The following is a 13,831-nucleotide window of genomic DNA, read 5'->3' as shown; positions in this document are numbered from 1 at the left end:
CTCTTCCTTATTCAATTTCCTTGTCTTGTAAAAACTGCTCTGATCCAAGAGGTATTTTCCAATTGTACAAACTTGGTCTGTGTGCATTGTGTATAAATCTTGTGGCCATTTATAAAAGCTGGAATGACTGGTACCCCTGAACAAAGAAACTGATAAAATAGGAAGACCGCCAACGTATAGGACTAGCTCACTCAGTCGGTAGAGCGCCGGCATAAATCTGGAGGTCGTTGGTTTGAGTCCCACTCTAGACAATTTTCCTTTTTTCAACCCCAAATCATTTTTTAAAGTTCATAATTCCATACATTTAGAATGTTTGATCATGACAGTATTCTTTTAATGATTATTCTGAGTCAATAAGTTAGTTACATACTTCTAGATTCTATAATTAATGTGAAATTCTGCTCAGCACAATTTGCTATGGGACTCTAAGCATAAAATGAACTTGTGCTTAGCACCAATTGGGCAAAGAAGAACTCTGGTGTACATTTTTATTTTAGTTGCTGTGATTTCATCACAAAATGATTTGAGACAAGTCATGTTTTTTTATAATCTGACTTGAAATAAAATACAAAAGTGCACCTGTGTACTGTTTCATTTCCCGTAGCATACAGGGCTCAATTTCATAAAGCCTGTAAGCACAAAATTTGCTTAGCATGAAATTTTTTTCCTTGATAAAAACAGGATTACCAACCAAATTTCCACGTGATTTTCAGGATATAGCAAACAACAGCTGAATACCAGTATCAAGCAATATGCAACAAATGAAAATTTGGTTGGTAATCCTGTTTTTACCGAGAAATGTCATGCTAAGCAATTTTTTGTGCTTAGCAGCTCTATGATTAGTAATAATAACCTTATTTCTATATCGCTCTTTACAACTTCATCACTCTATGTGTTGTACACTCATGGAGTTGTTTACACCATGTACACTGCCAAGTTCATTGTTAAAACAGCCCCCCCCCCCCCCCCCCCCCCCCGACAACAAACAGACGTGCAGTATCCCTAGCTCCATGACCTTTGACACTGAAGTTTATTGTCAACACACTGTAGGCTACTACTATACAGTACATTGTACGTTCACTATGTGTTGTTGTACACTCATGGAGTTGTTTACACCATGTACACTGCCAAGTTCATTGTTAAACAGCCCCCCCCCCCACAACAAATAGACGTGCAGTATCCCTAGCTCCATGACCTTTGACACTGAAGTTCATTGTCAACATACAGTATTGCAGTACGTACGTTGTATGTTTTACATTGATCCAGCAACTTTGGACACACCCTTCACAGTACATAGTACAAACTTGCTATGTAGGTGTTTTTGTGACTGTATTTGTTGCGACAGAGTTTTGAGTTCTACCAGGAAATAAGAGACTGCTGTTAACTCAGTGAAAATTCTGACACGTATCTTGGACATCTTTTTGAACAGTACTAAGTGCTTAGGTGAGTACAGATCACAATCTGATTCATTTTTGCTAAAATACTTTGCCAGCTTATTTAAAACGGGCCTAAGATTGTATACCAATACCACTTAATTTGTGCAGTACATAATTTTATGCTTGCTGAGGATGTGTAGTTTTTAAGAAATTATACTTATAGTAAAACAAAGTCACTAAAATAATCTCAGTGAGACATAAATTATTTTTATGCTTAAACTGCTAGACAAAAATAGCTATTTTCAAGAAAAGTGCAGCAGATCCGCTTATTTGTAACAAAATATTGTAAAATACTTGCACCTTAGTGTTCTCAACCATTTAATCAGAAAGACTTGATTTCCATAGTTCATATTATTATATTTGGCATCCCCAATATTCAGTGCTGAACCAAAGAGTTCCAAATCCAATTAGTATTAAATTATTGTTGTTAGCTGACTAAATGTTTGCTTATGGTTGCTTAAAAGCTGATTGCAAAATGCTACATCAAAGAAATCTTCAGTCTTACTTAGAATGTTAATGCTTCATTACATTCCCATCTAATGTATGATGCATGGTTTAATTTGATGAAGAATAGCAATCAGCTGTTTGTGCAAACTGAATGTTAAGTCTTTTTATTTGAGAATGAACAAAGAAATATTTACTAGAGTAGGACTTGAACCAACTGCCTCCAGATAATATGTGCTGGCGCTCTACCAACTGAGCTATAAGCCATGTGTTGTTTGTCACTCTATGTTGGCTAGATAGCTCAGTAGGTAGAGCGCCGACACGTTACTCCGGAGATCGCTGGTTCGAGTCTGACTCTAGTCGTATTTTCTTAGTTTAACCCCATATCATTTAAAATTTACCTAGTCAGATTCCCTTGCGGTTTATAATATTTGATTAATTAGTTTGTTACATGTAATTGTGTTTTTTTTTATTCAGATCACAATGGCATTTTCTAAACCATCACAAGGTTCAGCTCTGGAGAAAATCCGAAAGGATTATCTGGAGTGCAGTATTTGTCACGAGGAGTACAGGGAACCCAAACTACTAGACTGTCTTCACAGCTTCTGTAAACACTGTTTACTTGAATATCAGACTACCAACTACAAAGATGCAAAGATGCTTATTTGTCCTTTGTGTCGAAAGGAGACACAACTTCCTGAGACGGGTGTTGAAGATTTCAAGAGTAACTTCATTTTAACTGGTCTTGCAGGTCAACTGGAGCAGGTCAGCTTATCTGCAAACAGCAAGTTGGTCTGTAAATTATGCAAGGAGAAAAATGAAGCAACGTATTTCTGTTGTGACTGCCTCATGATCATCTGTGCAAACTGCAATGAAATACACAATCAAATTCCAGCATCAGCAAGCCATATAGTAGCGACTTTGAAAGATATTAGTGATGGAAAGATTGCAATGAAAAAGACAAAACCAAAACGCCATCCAGAATGCCAAACTCATGAAGGTGAAGTGATGTGGTTTTATTGCAAAACATGTAATATGATGATTTGCCAAGCTTGTACTGTCATCGATCACTGTAAACCACAACATGAGTATATTGACTGCAACCAAGCCTCATCCACATACAAACAGTCATTGGCTCAACTCTTTACTCCCCTTGAAGAAACCCTGAAGAAGCTTGATCAATCTCAAGCAACTGCCTCAACAATGAAAGACAACCTAAACATCGCAGCTAAGAGAACCATGGCAGAGGTGAAGAACAGAGCGGATGAGATCAGGGCTGAGGTAACAGCTCAAGAGAGTCGCATCATGGATGAAATAAAAACTATCCTTAAAGATCGGAACAAGAAATTGGAGGATTTGAGCAAACAGTGCGTCTAAACTCACAGCAAATAAATCATTCACTGCAGACTGCCAAAGACATCAGCAAGAATTCATCAGTGCCTGACTTCCTTGCAAGCTATCCAACAATCAGTAAGGACTTGAAATTACTTGGAGATCAAAATCAACCTAAGATAGATTTGACCCTTGACCATCTGAGATTCACTGCAGGGGTTTGTGACATCTCCCTGGGTAACCTGAGTACGAAGTGGGAGCTTGGTTTGGAGTATGATGAAGGAATCGATGGGGCTTTGGACATTGATGCCTCTGTACCTGGGGATGAGATGGTAGTGGCAGACTACGGGAATAACAGAGTGGTAATCTACAACACTAAGGGACTCCAGAAGAAATCTTTCACATCAAGCCGTAAGTTCCTTACAAATCTTTTCACCAGAGGTATATTGTTGTAAATCTCAGATAAAACTTCGCAAAACGTACTCTTGAATGATTAGTTTTTAGGTTGACAGTCAAAGAGTATTCCATTAAATTAAGGATTTATTCCAATCCAATACCACAAACAAATCTGAGAATATTAACCAAACATTGTTTGCAGTTCTCCACTCAAGTCAACCATTAAAATGTTTAAACATCACAGCATTGGTTGTGATCAATACAAGGTTTCCATGGATGGTAGTCAAACTGTATGTCATGAAATTGAATGGTTCTTGCTATTTCACTGTACCTTGTAGACTAGGACTACATTCATCCGCTGCATGATCACTAAATCCACTCTACTGCTGTCATTCTCAATAATTGACATTCCTCTATCCAACACCAACAAAGGAAGTTTATACAAAATGATTAAAATAAATATCAATAAGAAATGCAATTTAGGTAAAATCTTGGAAAAAAGGTAAAAAGTTAAAAAGAGTGAATTCAGTACAATTTCAATCAGTAGAAATTGTTGTCATTGTTATACTGTCAGATTGTATACAGTTGAATTGGAAGCAACTTTCAAAGAGCTTTTACAACACAGGAAACATTTAACAAAAAAATCTTTGTATGTACAAAAATCAAAATAATGTAAAGTACATTGTGGTTTACAAATGAATCATCATTCATTATATTGGGTCCTATCCATTTGTTCTTTTGTTTTCCAGAGCCTTGGGCTGTTGCTGCATTCCAGAATCAGTTAGTGATTGTAGATTGGGACCAACTCTGTCAAGATGTACAATAGGAATGGCAACCAGATGTTTGAATTCCACACAGTGCCTCATAGTGAAGTGGGCAAGACATCAGTGAACCTCTGCAGTGTAGCAATCATGAAGGATACATCAATCATTGTGGGGGATATAGTGAGGTCAGTCATAACTAAACACAGATCCAGTGATGGTTCACTCATTGACACTGTTTCAGTTCAGACTAGACCTTGCTACTTGGCCATTGACAGCAAGGACAGAGTTGTAGTCAGTGGTGATGGGGAACAAGTAGACATTGTTGAACTCACTGGTACTTTATTATTCAGCATCAATCCAAAGATTGATAGTCAACAAGTTGAATACTGCAGAGGTGTATGCTGTGACAGCTCAACTATCTACATTGCAGTGTGCAATGAGGATTGCAACACTGGTCATATTCATCAGTATGACACTCAGGGGAGATTTATCAGCTGTATTGCTCAGGGTCTGTACAACCCATGTGGAATGTCATTGACATCAGATGGTCAGCAGCTTGCAGTGGCTGACAACAAATCAGTGAAGATTTATAACAAGGTGTAATGTTATCTAATTATGATGATACTGGTCAAATACTGTCTCATGGATTAAACTGACCATCACAATATGTCAATCAAATTAAATCACAAAATTATGCAAACTGATTTTTCACTAAAAAAAGTGCTTATAATCACTCAATTTCAATTCTCAATATTATGACATTGAGTGGATCGATTCTGTAATACTTGGTTGCTAATCAACTCTGTAGTTTTTTATTTGTTTTGCATTTTGCAGTAAAATGTTGTTTTGAGAAAAAATATCTTGAGTACTGGCTTGTCTATTTTAAAAGCAGTGACAAGTAATGGGGAGAGGTTGATGGTATAAAACATTGTGAGAAACAGCTCCCTCTGATATGCCATAGTTTTCGAGAAAGAAATAATTTTCCATGAATTTGATTTCAAGACCTCAAGTTTAGAACTTGAGGTCTCAAATAAAACCATCTAAAGGCACAGAACTTCCGTGTGACGAGGGTGTTTTTTCTTTCATTATTATCTCGCAACTTCGATGTCCGATTGAGCTCAAATTTTCACAGGTTTGTTATTTTATGCATATGTTGAGATACACCAACTGTGAAGGCTAGTCTTTGACAATTACCAATAGTGTCCACTGGCTTTAAGTGGTTTTGTAAAAACATTCCATCGGGCAGTAAATAGTATTTGCAAGAAATAGAAGCATGCAAAGGGTTGATTATTACATTATGGGGTTGTTCATTAAGTAGTGCAACCTTTTCCTTTTGATAAGAGAAGCATTCTATGAAGTTTAACATTGCATGCAAAGAGTTGCTTTGAAAATCATTACTCATTAAAATGTAATAAAGCTAACTATTGTATATTTTGCCATAACTTGCTTTGTAAGTAAGATTCCATTTGTAATTGGAAAGTTGTAAGCAATTATGAAAATGCCATAAGAGCTAAAATAATGTGAATTGTTTATTTTATTGTTATCATCACATTTAAAGGTACTGGAGACACTTGGTTTTTGTCAAAGACCAGTCTTCTCACTTGTGTATCTAAACATAAAATAGCAAACCTGTAAAATTGCAACCCAATTGGTCGTCGAAGTTGCGAGAGAGTAATGGAAGAAAGAAAAAAGCTTGCCGCACAAGTTGTGTGCTTTCAGATGCTTGATTTCGAGACCTTAGCCGAGGTCTTGATTTCAATTCAAATGTTTCAGTGAGAAATTACTTCTTTCTCATAAACTACCTACTTCAGAGGGAGCCGTTTCTCACCATGTCTCATACTATTGCTCATTAAAAAGTAAGTTTTTATGCTAACAATTATTTTGAGTAATTACCAATTGTGTCCAGGGCGTTTAGGAACATTACAGAATTGCTCAGATTACAGATTTACATAAAATTACACGATCTAATGATGGTAATGGCAGAAAACATCCCTTGAAATATTTATGTCTGAAATGTCGCATTTGATGAGAAATAAATAAAACTAATTTCCTGTTTGGAGTTTATTGCTCAGTGAGCGTTTTGCTCATTTATATTTTGTTTCATTCATGTTTTTCACTATTTTCTTGTGACCCAGATGGCCCGATATATGTGTGCATTCATAAAAGTTTCTTAAAACACAGTCGAAAGTGGCTATTTGATTTCATGCTAATTGACCATTTCTCCTTTTTGTACTTTTTGTTGTTGTTTGGGGCGGTTTCAGGAAACCACTACAACAGAAATCACTTTGTTCATGATTTCAAATCATTGTTTGCACAGACTGACTAGACTGTAAAGTAGTTGAATTGTAGTTTTATGGAAATTTATTTGATGGTACTTCTCTGTTTTTTTATATTTCCAAACTTTCCTTTGTGTACATTTGTTGTTGTTTGGGAGTGATTCTGGAGACTCTTGCAACAGAAATTATTTTGTCCATGATTTCAAATCATTGTTTGCACAGACTAACTATGTAAAGTAGTTGAATTGTAGTTTTTGGAGTAAGTTTGATCTTTATATTAACCAAGATGGACATTGCAGTTGATTATTGCTCATGCAGACTTGTTTAGATGAATGCTATATCTGTCTCTTATTGTACTCTCAACTTTAGACATTGTCAATAAATCAAGATTGACATTGCAGTTGATTATTGCTCATGTAGACTTGTTTAGATGAATGCTATATGCTGTGTGATTATTTGTTTTATTCATTAACTGTATTTTGCTTTTATATAAATTGTTACCCCCCCCCCCCCCAGGGTTACGGGGTGTGTTCCAGTTTGGAATAAAACATTACAATTCAATACAATACAATTAATATGGAGGTCTTTGGTTTGAGTCTCACCCTAGACAGGTTTTTTTTCCAACCCCAAATCACTTTCAAGAGTTCACAATTCCATATATTGATAGGCTTGCTATATGGTTTGAACATGACATTAGTCTTTAAATGATAATTCTTAATCAATAAGTTGGTTACACTTCTAGGTTCTATAATTAATGTGAGATTTTGCTTAGCACAATTTGCTATGGGACTCTAGCATGAAACGAACTTGTGCTTAGCACCAATTGGGCAAGGAAGAACTTTGGTGTACATTTTTATTTTAATTGCTGTGATTTCATCACAAACTGATTTGAGACAAGTCATGGTTTTTAATAATCTGACTAAACATGCTAAATAAAATACAAAAGTGCATTTATAAATACTTCAAGGTTCCATATAAAACAAGAATTTAAATATTTTGAATTGTGATATTTTTAAATTTTTTTATTTTTTATTGATCAATTTTTTAAAGAATCGTCTCCCTTTTAGTGATACATCTCAATCCCTTTAAATGATGTTCCTCAATCAATAAGTTTTTTATAAAGGTTCTATAATGTATTAACCAGATTACAAGAGACTAAATAAATTGTGACGCCCTTATGAAATTCTTTGTTCGTTACCCTTGCAGCTCAATCCGGCTATGGAACTAACAAGACCCGGCTTGGGAAGGACTCCGTGGGTGACTTTGATTGTTGTTGCTTGACCCTACAGCCCTGCGCCAACCCAGTCATAACGTATGTTCTGTATATACCCTATTCACAACGCTCAGCACACATACACGCACACCTCCTCTCCGCCATTTTGTGTGTCAAAAAAACGCGCAGAAAAGGATGGTGTCTGCGAACAATGTGCGTCGACCATTTCTGCCTTTTGACCCACAAAATGGCAATCAGGAGATGCGCCTGTATTTGCGCTGCGGGATGTACATGCAGGGCCTACTGTCCCAAGGGTTGACTCGTTTATACCCCTGGATGAAGAGAAGCAATTATTGGGAAAGTATCTTGCCCGAGGACACAAGTGTCATGACTGGGATTCGAACCGACACCCCGATGACTTAAAGGCAGTGGACACTATTATAAGCATAACACCTTACTTGGTAACGAGTAATAGGGAGAGGTTGATAGTAGAAAACATTGTGAGAAACGGCTCCCTCTGAAGTGACATAGTTTTCGAGAAAGAAGTAATTTTCCACGAATTTGATTTCGAGACCTCGGATTTAGAATTGGAGGTCACGAAATCAAGCATCTGAAAGCACAAAATTTCACAGGTTTTTTATTTTATGCATGTTGAGATACACCAAGTAAGAAGACTGGTCTTTGACAATTACCGTTAGTGCCCAGTGTCTATGTCAACCAGAACTTGAATTTGATTCTTAAACACTCGGCCATCACACTCTCAACCCCAAATCTTATCTTTTCCAGTGAGGAGGGGTATCTGTATGACAAGGAGGCAATTATTGAGTATGTCTTGAAGCAGAAACAAGACTATGAGAAACAGATGAAGGAATACCATCGTCAGTGTCGCCTCCAACAGGTTTGTATTTTTATTTTATTTTTTTCGGGGAGGGGGGAGGGGGTTCACTGTGCCTTGAACACCCAGCAGGGCGGATACGTGCGTATGTAAATATTATTATTATAATCAGTATTAGGCGTTAGTGATGTGATTTCTACGTTTCTATGGAATCATCTTCTCCATTGGTGTTTGACCAGCAGAGTGTGGGTTCGAGTCTCGGTCGTGACACTTGCTACGTAAAATTGGGGAGGTAGTGCTTTCTGCTCTAATGGCTATAGGCTTCGGACCGATGATACCCAAGCCTACATTCGTATGGACTGTAAAAGGGGTAACCCTGTTTCAGCCCTAGGAGTAGGTGGCAAACGCATCTGGGAAAAAATAATTGTAGCCCACACCTTACTGTATTGGTGCCTTATAAATTTAACGATGGTTTGTTTTGAGTTTTCTGGACTTTGTCTAAATTTGCGAACTTGCGCCCTTGAATGGCATTTTTGTCAGAAACTTTTATAAAGGCTGTTTATAATTGATATTATTCATTTGATAAATTTGTTTTGAAATTTTTTTTAAGGAAGAGGTGAGCCAAGTGAAGAAGACAGTGAAGGAAGACAAGGTCAAGGCTTTCATTGAGAAAGGTACGGAGATGGAATTCTTAGAACTTTACTTTAAAGGGACGCCTCTTAAAGGCAGTGGACACTATTGGTAAATACTCAAAGTAATTATTAGCACAAAACCTTTCTTGTTGAGCTGTTGATAGTATAAAACATTGTGAGAAACAGCTCCCTCTGAAGTAACCTAGTTTTTTGAGAAAGAAGTGATTTTCTTTGAATTTAATAATAATAATATCGAAGTCTTTAGGTTACGTATCTACCAAACAAGGTACTCGATGCACTGAGTATATACAAACTTGCAGAAAGATGAATTTTGAGACCCAATTATTTAGCACCTTATAAGGGTTTACAAGGTGCTACGGCGCATACAGCAGCCACAGCCAGGAACACCGGGGCAACCCCTTCTCTTTTTGATAAGTGCACTGGGTTTGTTTACATGCGTTACACAACACATGGGACCAACTGCTTGACGTCAAATCCCGCTCTAGCCATTTTCTTTTTAATTAATCATTCTCAAATCTCCATATACAAAATGAACAAAAAACGTTACCTGCCTTTTCCGTCCATTATATATTTTATTTTTAATGCAGTTTTTTTTCTTTCGCCGTTCATCCCTAAAAACTTTTTTTTTCTTTTTCCAGAGCGTAGTATCACCAGTAAGCCCCTCAACCCCTTCTCTGAGGCCCCACCCACCAAAAGGGCCAAACTTGATCATTCCGAGACCCCAAGCACCAGCAGCAGCAGCGGCACTGCAGCAGCAGCAGCAGCAGCAGCTGTCTCTGAAAACGGCGACAAGAAATCTGAACTTCCAAGTTTCTGGATTCCATCTTTAACACCTCAAGCCAAAGCGACTTTAGTTCAAAAACCTGTAAGCATTTTCTTTTTAAGTCTGAAAGGAACATTACAGATTTGGTTTTGCTAGCAAAATTATGTAAATCTGTGACCTTCATGATTTTTGTTTCTTACCAATTCTGTAACATTCCTTAAAAGAATTTGGGTACTTTTTAAAAATGTCCACAGGTTTACATTTTACTTACACTGTTTGAAGATACAGATAGTACAAGTTTCCCTTCAAATATTAATTACTGAGGTGCTGTAGTTTTTGAGAAATGAGTAAAACAAGTCACAAAATAATTGTTGTCTTACACAATATAGAACGCGCCTCCGAACAATGCGCGTAATTTTGGGTGTCAACTCTCTGTTTTGCATGTTTGTATAAGTTTTTTGACACCCAAAATGACACTTAGGATAAGCACATGTGAGTACGCTGCGCGTATTGCAAGGGGTCTATTGTTAACAAAAATTACGCTTTTATTGCGTTATTTTCTTTTTGTCACAGCACCTTGATCTACCTAAAAATAGCACTTTGTATAAACTTATTATTATCGCACTTTTAAATCTACAGAGCAAAGCAGTTTACTGCCCCATGAGCAAGAAGCCTCTGAGGATAAAGAACCTTATCCAGGTGAACTTCGTACGAGCTGATGATGTCAAGGACAAGCGCCCTCTGGTGGCCAAGCAGATCCGGTACAAATGTGCCGTCACGCATGACATCTTATCAAACAAGACGCCTTGTGCTGTGCTGCGACCAAGGTAGACTTATGTGACTGTATACAAATATAACATTTAAGCCAGTTGAATATTTTCACAGAACACAGGATATAGTGCTTATAAAGCACGTCGGTTTAAGGGTAACAAAAATTATATTCTTTTGACCTGATGCAAAACTAACATCTAAACTGTTAATATATAAGGGTTTACAAGCCTCAGCCGCAGCCTCAGCCAGGAACACCGGGGCGAGCCCCTTTTCTTTTTGATAAGTGCACTGGGTTCTTTTACATGCGTTACACAACACATGGGACCAACGGCTTCACGTCCCATCCGAAGGACGAAGCAATGGTTAAATGTCTTGCTTAAGTGTCACGGCTGGGGATTCCAACCCACACTCTGCTGATCAGAAACACCAGAGTTTGAATTCCGTATTCTTTTAATTGCTCGGCCACGACACTTCCAGCATACTTTCACACTTCAATATTTACTGCCTTGTAAAGTATTAACTGGTGGATGGGATGGGCTCGTTGGTACACAAAGGTGGGAGTCCTTAACAACCAGTTATTCTCAGAATCAACACTACTCAAAAGAGATTTTCACATGGTGTTACTGCAAACCTCTCTCAGTTGTACTTCCACCACGCAAAATTTATAATCCTACTTTAAGTATGTACTTTTCTATTGTTTTTTTTAAGTGGGAAGGTCGTCACAATGGACTGTATCAAGAAAATCATAAAGAAGGACATGACAGACCCCTTCACAGGAGACACACTGAAGGAGAATGACATCATCAAAATCAGAAGGGTTAGTTTTATACGAATAGCGGAGACTATCTTCAGGTGAGCCCCTGGCTACCGCTTCCCAGGTTGAATCATAAACTTGGGGGCGATCCTTGGTCACACAGGGAGGTAGTGCTTTCTGCTCTACCGGCCAGGCTTCGGACTGATGATACCCAAGCCTACATCCGTATGGACTGTGAAAGGGGTAACCCTGTTTCAGCCCTAGGAGTAGGTGGCAACAGCCTCTGGGAAAAAACAATTGTAGCCCACACCTTGAAGAGGCCTTCAGGCCTTGTGTGTCTGGCAACTTGCGTAGAAAGAAAAAAACAAAAAAATTATGGCTTACTTAAAAATATATCTTTCTTTTTTTCTTTTTCTTTTCATTTTGTGTGTGGCATGTCTCAGCCCACGGGACCTTAAGCAGAGTGCTTGTTGGATCCTGACCATGACACTTGTGCCCTTGATGAGTAAGGCACTTATGCTTAAATGCTTTGTAAAAAGTTAGGGAGGTAGTGTATTCTGCTCTACCAGCCAGGCTCCTAGTGGATGGTACCCATGCCTATCCTTACGGACTGTGAAGGGGGTAACCCTGTTTCAGCCCCAGGAGTAGGTGGCAACTTGCCCCTGGTGGCAGTAGCCCTTTCCTAGTGTATTCTGCTCTACCAGTCAGGCTCTTAGTGGATGATACCCAAGCCTTCATCCTTACAGACTGTGAAGGGGATTACCCTGTTTCAGCCCTAGGAGTAGGTGGCAACTTGCCCCTGGTGGCAGTAGCCCTCTCCTAGTGTATTCTGCTCTACCAGCCAGGCTCCTAGTGGATGATACCCAAGCCTACATCCTTACAATGACAAGTGTCTAAAAGTCTGTATTTAGTAATGTTAATTTTTTTTATTTCTACTGCTCAGGGAGGAACTGGATTTGCGAGTGCTGCAGAGTCTTCGCTTGAAGCCAAGAAAGCCAGACCAGTCATGATGGCGTCGTGATTGTTAAGATTGCCACAAATCACGTCTACGGCTCCAGGGCCTGATTTCACAAATCACTAAGATTCATCGTAAGATGTGTTGTCAGTATCACCATGGTGATTTGTATTGTGACATCACACATTACTAAGCACCTATGATTGATTTGCAGTTAAGATCAATCTTAGATCTTTGTGAAATCGGCCCCTATGGTTGATTTCACAAAGAGTTAAGACTAGTCCTAATTTAGGAGTAGTCCTAGGAGATATTAAAAACTTGAGGCTAGTCCTAAATAAGACTAGTCTTAACTCTTTGTGATATCCTGACCTGGAACCACGCCCCCTCCCCAGTGAAATATTTCCCTCTGAAATTATTTCTAGCCCCATGCAGAAAGCGCACAATATCATTCTTCTGATCCAGATGGTTGATCGATCTCAAACTTCTAAACCCTTGTCAGTTTATGTATATGGTGGATTACAAAAAGTTCTTACACTGCCAGCAACTGTTTTGTTATCAAAAAACAATTCTGTAATGTTCCTTTAAGCCTGTTTGACAATTCAATTACATCTATTAGATATTCCTCAGTAGACAAAAACAGTCTGGTTACTCTCATGAGCATTGTGTGTATCCAAAACCCTGTCAGTCAGGGAGTAAGACTTAAAATGGCCGACTCAAGAATATGGCAGTTTTTGAAAAAGAAAATAGACTTCGCTGTTACAAACTGTTTACCAATCAAAAGAATATTTATGGTATAAATGCACACATGACAAGTATGTGTATAAAAGGCTCATGTGTATAATTTGTTGTTATTTTTAACATTAAATTTGAGGAAAAACACAGATTGTTCATTTATGACAGCAAGCCAAGTTTAATATTTACCTTTAAATTGTGTTAATTAAATATTATTTTAATGTCTGTAATAAAATAAAGGTTTTTAAAATGTAGATAATTTGTTCCATGGTCAGTAGTGAATAATTAATTTTTTTGAGTCAATTCCTTTGATTTTCTTTACTAGAGTTTATTTTGTTGAGGGGAAAACTTCACACAAAAATATTCAACGAGCAAAATTAGTTTCAAATGTCCAAAAATTATCAATATTTCAAAACATTTGGCAAATCCTGTCCGAAGATTTGTTAAAATTCATTAGTAAAAAGAGCATAGCAAACGGGGCTAAAAAAACTTATTATTCTGCTAAAC

The 13,831-nt window shown here is 37.7% G+C and overlaps 2 protein-coding genes across 2 annotated transcripts in view; both read left to right on the top strand.

The window, feature by feature from the left end:
* Positions 1–12,805, top strand: part of LOC117305438 (nitric oxide synthase-interacting protein-like) — a 29,014-nt gene extending 16,209 nt beyond the window's left edge. The window contains exons 2-8 of the mRNA XM_033790307.1: positions 7,855–7,960; positions 8,648–8,759; positions 9,307–9,370; positions 9,988–10,214; positions 10,752–10,939; positions 11,592–11,700; positions 12,581–12,805. Of these exons, the coding sequence (XP_033646198.1) occupies positions 8,724–8,759; positions 9,307–9,370; positions 9,988–10,214; positions 10,752–10,939; positions 11,592–11,700; positions 12,581–12,658 (702 nt within the window). The 5' untranslated portion in view covers positions 7,855–7,960; positions 8,648–8,723 and the 3' untranslated portion in view covers positions 12,659–12,805. The remainder of the gene's footprint in view (positions 1–7,854; positions 7,961–8,647; positions 8,760–9,306; positions 9,371–9,987; positions 10,215–10,751; positions 10,940–11,591; positions 11,701–12,580) is intronic.
* Positions 1,283–4,434, top strand: LOC117305453 (E3 ubiquitin-protein ligase TRIM56-like). The gene is made up of 4 exons (XM_033790322.1): positions 1,283–1,443; positions 2,358–3,247; positions 3,418–3,623; positions 4,358–4,434. The coding sequence occupies exons 2-4, from the start codon at positions 2,364–2,366 to the stop codon at positions 4,432–4,434; spliced, it is 1,167 nt and encodes a 388-aa protein (XP_033646213.1). The 5' UTR covers positions 1,283–1,443; positions 2,358–2,363.
* Positions 12,806–13,831: the final 1,026 nt, after the last annotated feature.

Source organism: Asterias rubens, chromosome 22 (genome assembly GCF_902459465.1).
Source record: "Asterias rubens chromosome 22, eAstRub1.3, whole genome shotgun sequence".
In the NCBI taxonomy this organism is placed as follows: Eukaryota; Metazoa; Echinodermata; class Asteroidea; order Forcipulatida; family Asteriidae; genus Asterias; species Asterias rubens.
This window is presented reverse-complemented; position numbering and strand designations above follow the sequence as displayed.

What these genes read in the sequence shown, in the direction of transcription:
- LOC117305453 (XM_033790322.1), top strand. Translation starts at nt 2,364, where the DNA reads ATGGCATTTTCTAAACCATCACAAGGTTCAGCTCTGGAGAAAATCCGA. An exon ending in TTGGAGGATTTGAGCAAACA is followed by an intron (nt 3,248 to 3,417) that starts GTGCGTCTAAAC and finishes TGACCATCTGAG; the next exon opens with ATTCACTGCAGGGGTTTGTG. An exon ending in GAAATCTTTCACATCAAGCC is followed by an intron (nt 3,624 to 4,357) that starts GTAAGTTCCTTA and finishes TTTGTTTTCCAG; the next exon opens with AGCCTTGGGCTGTTGCTGCA.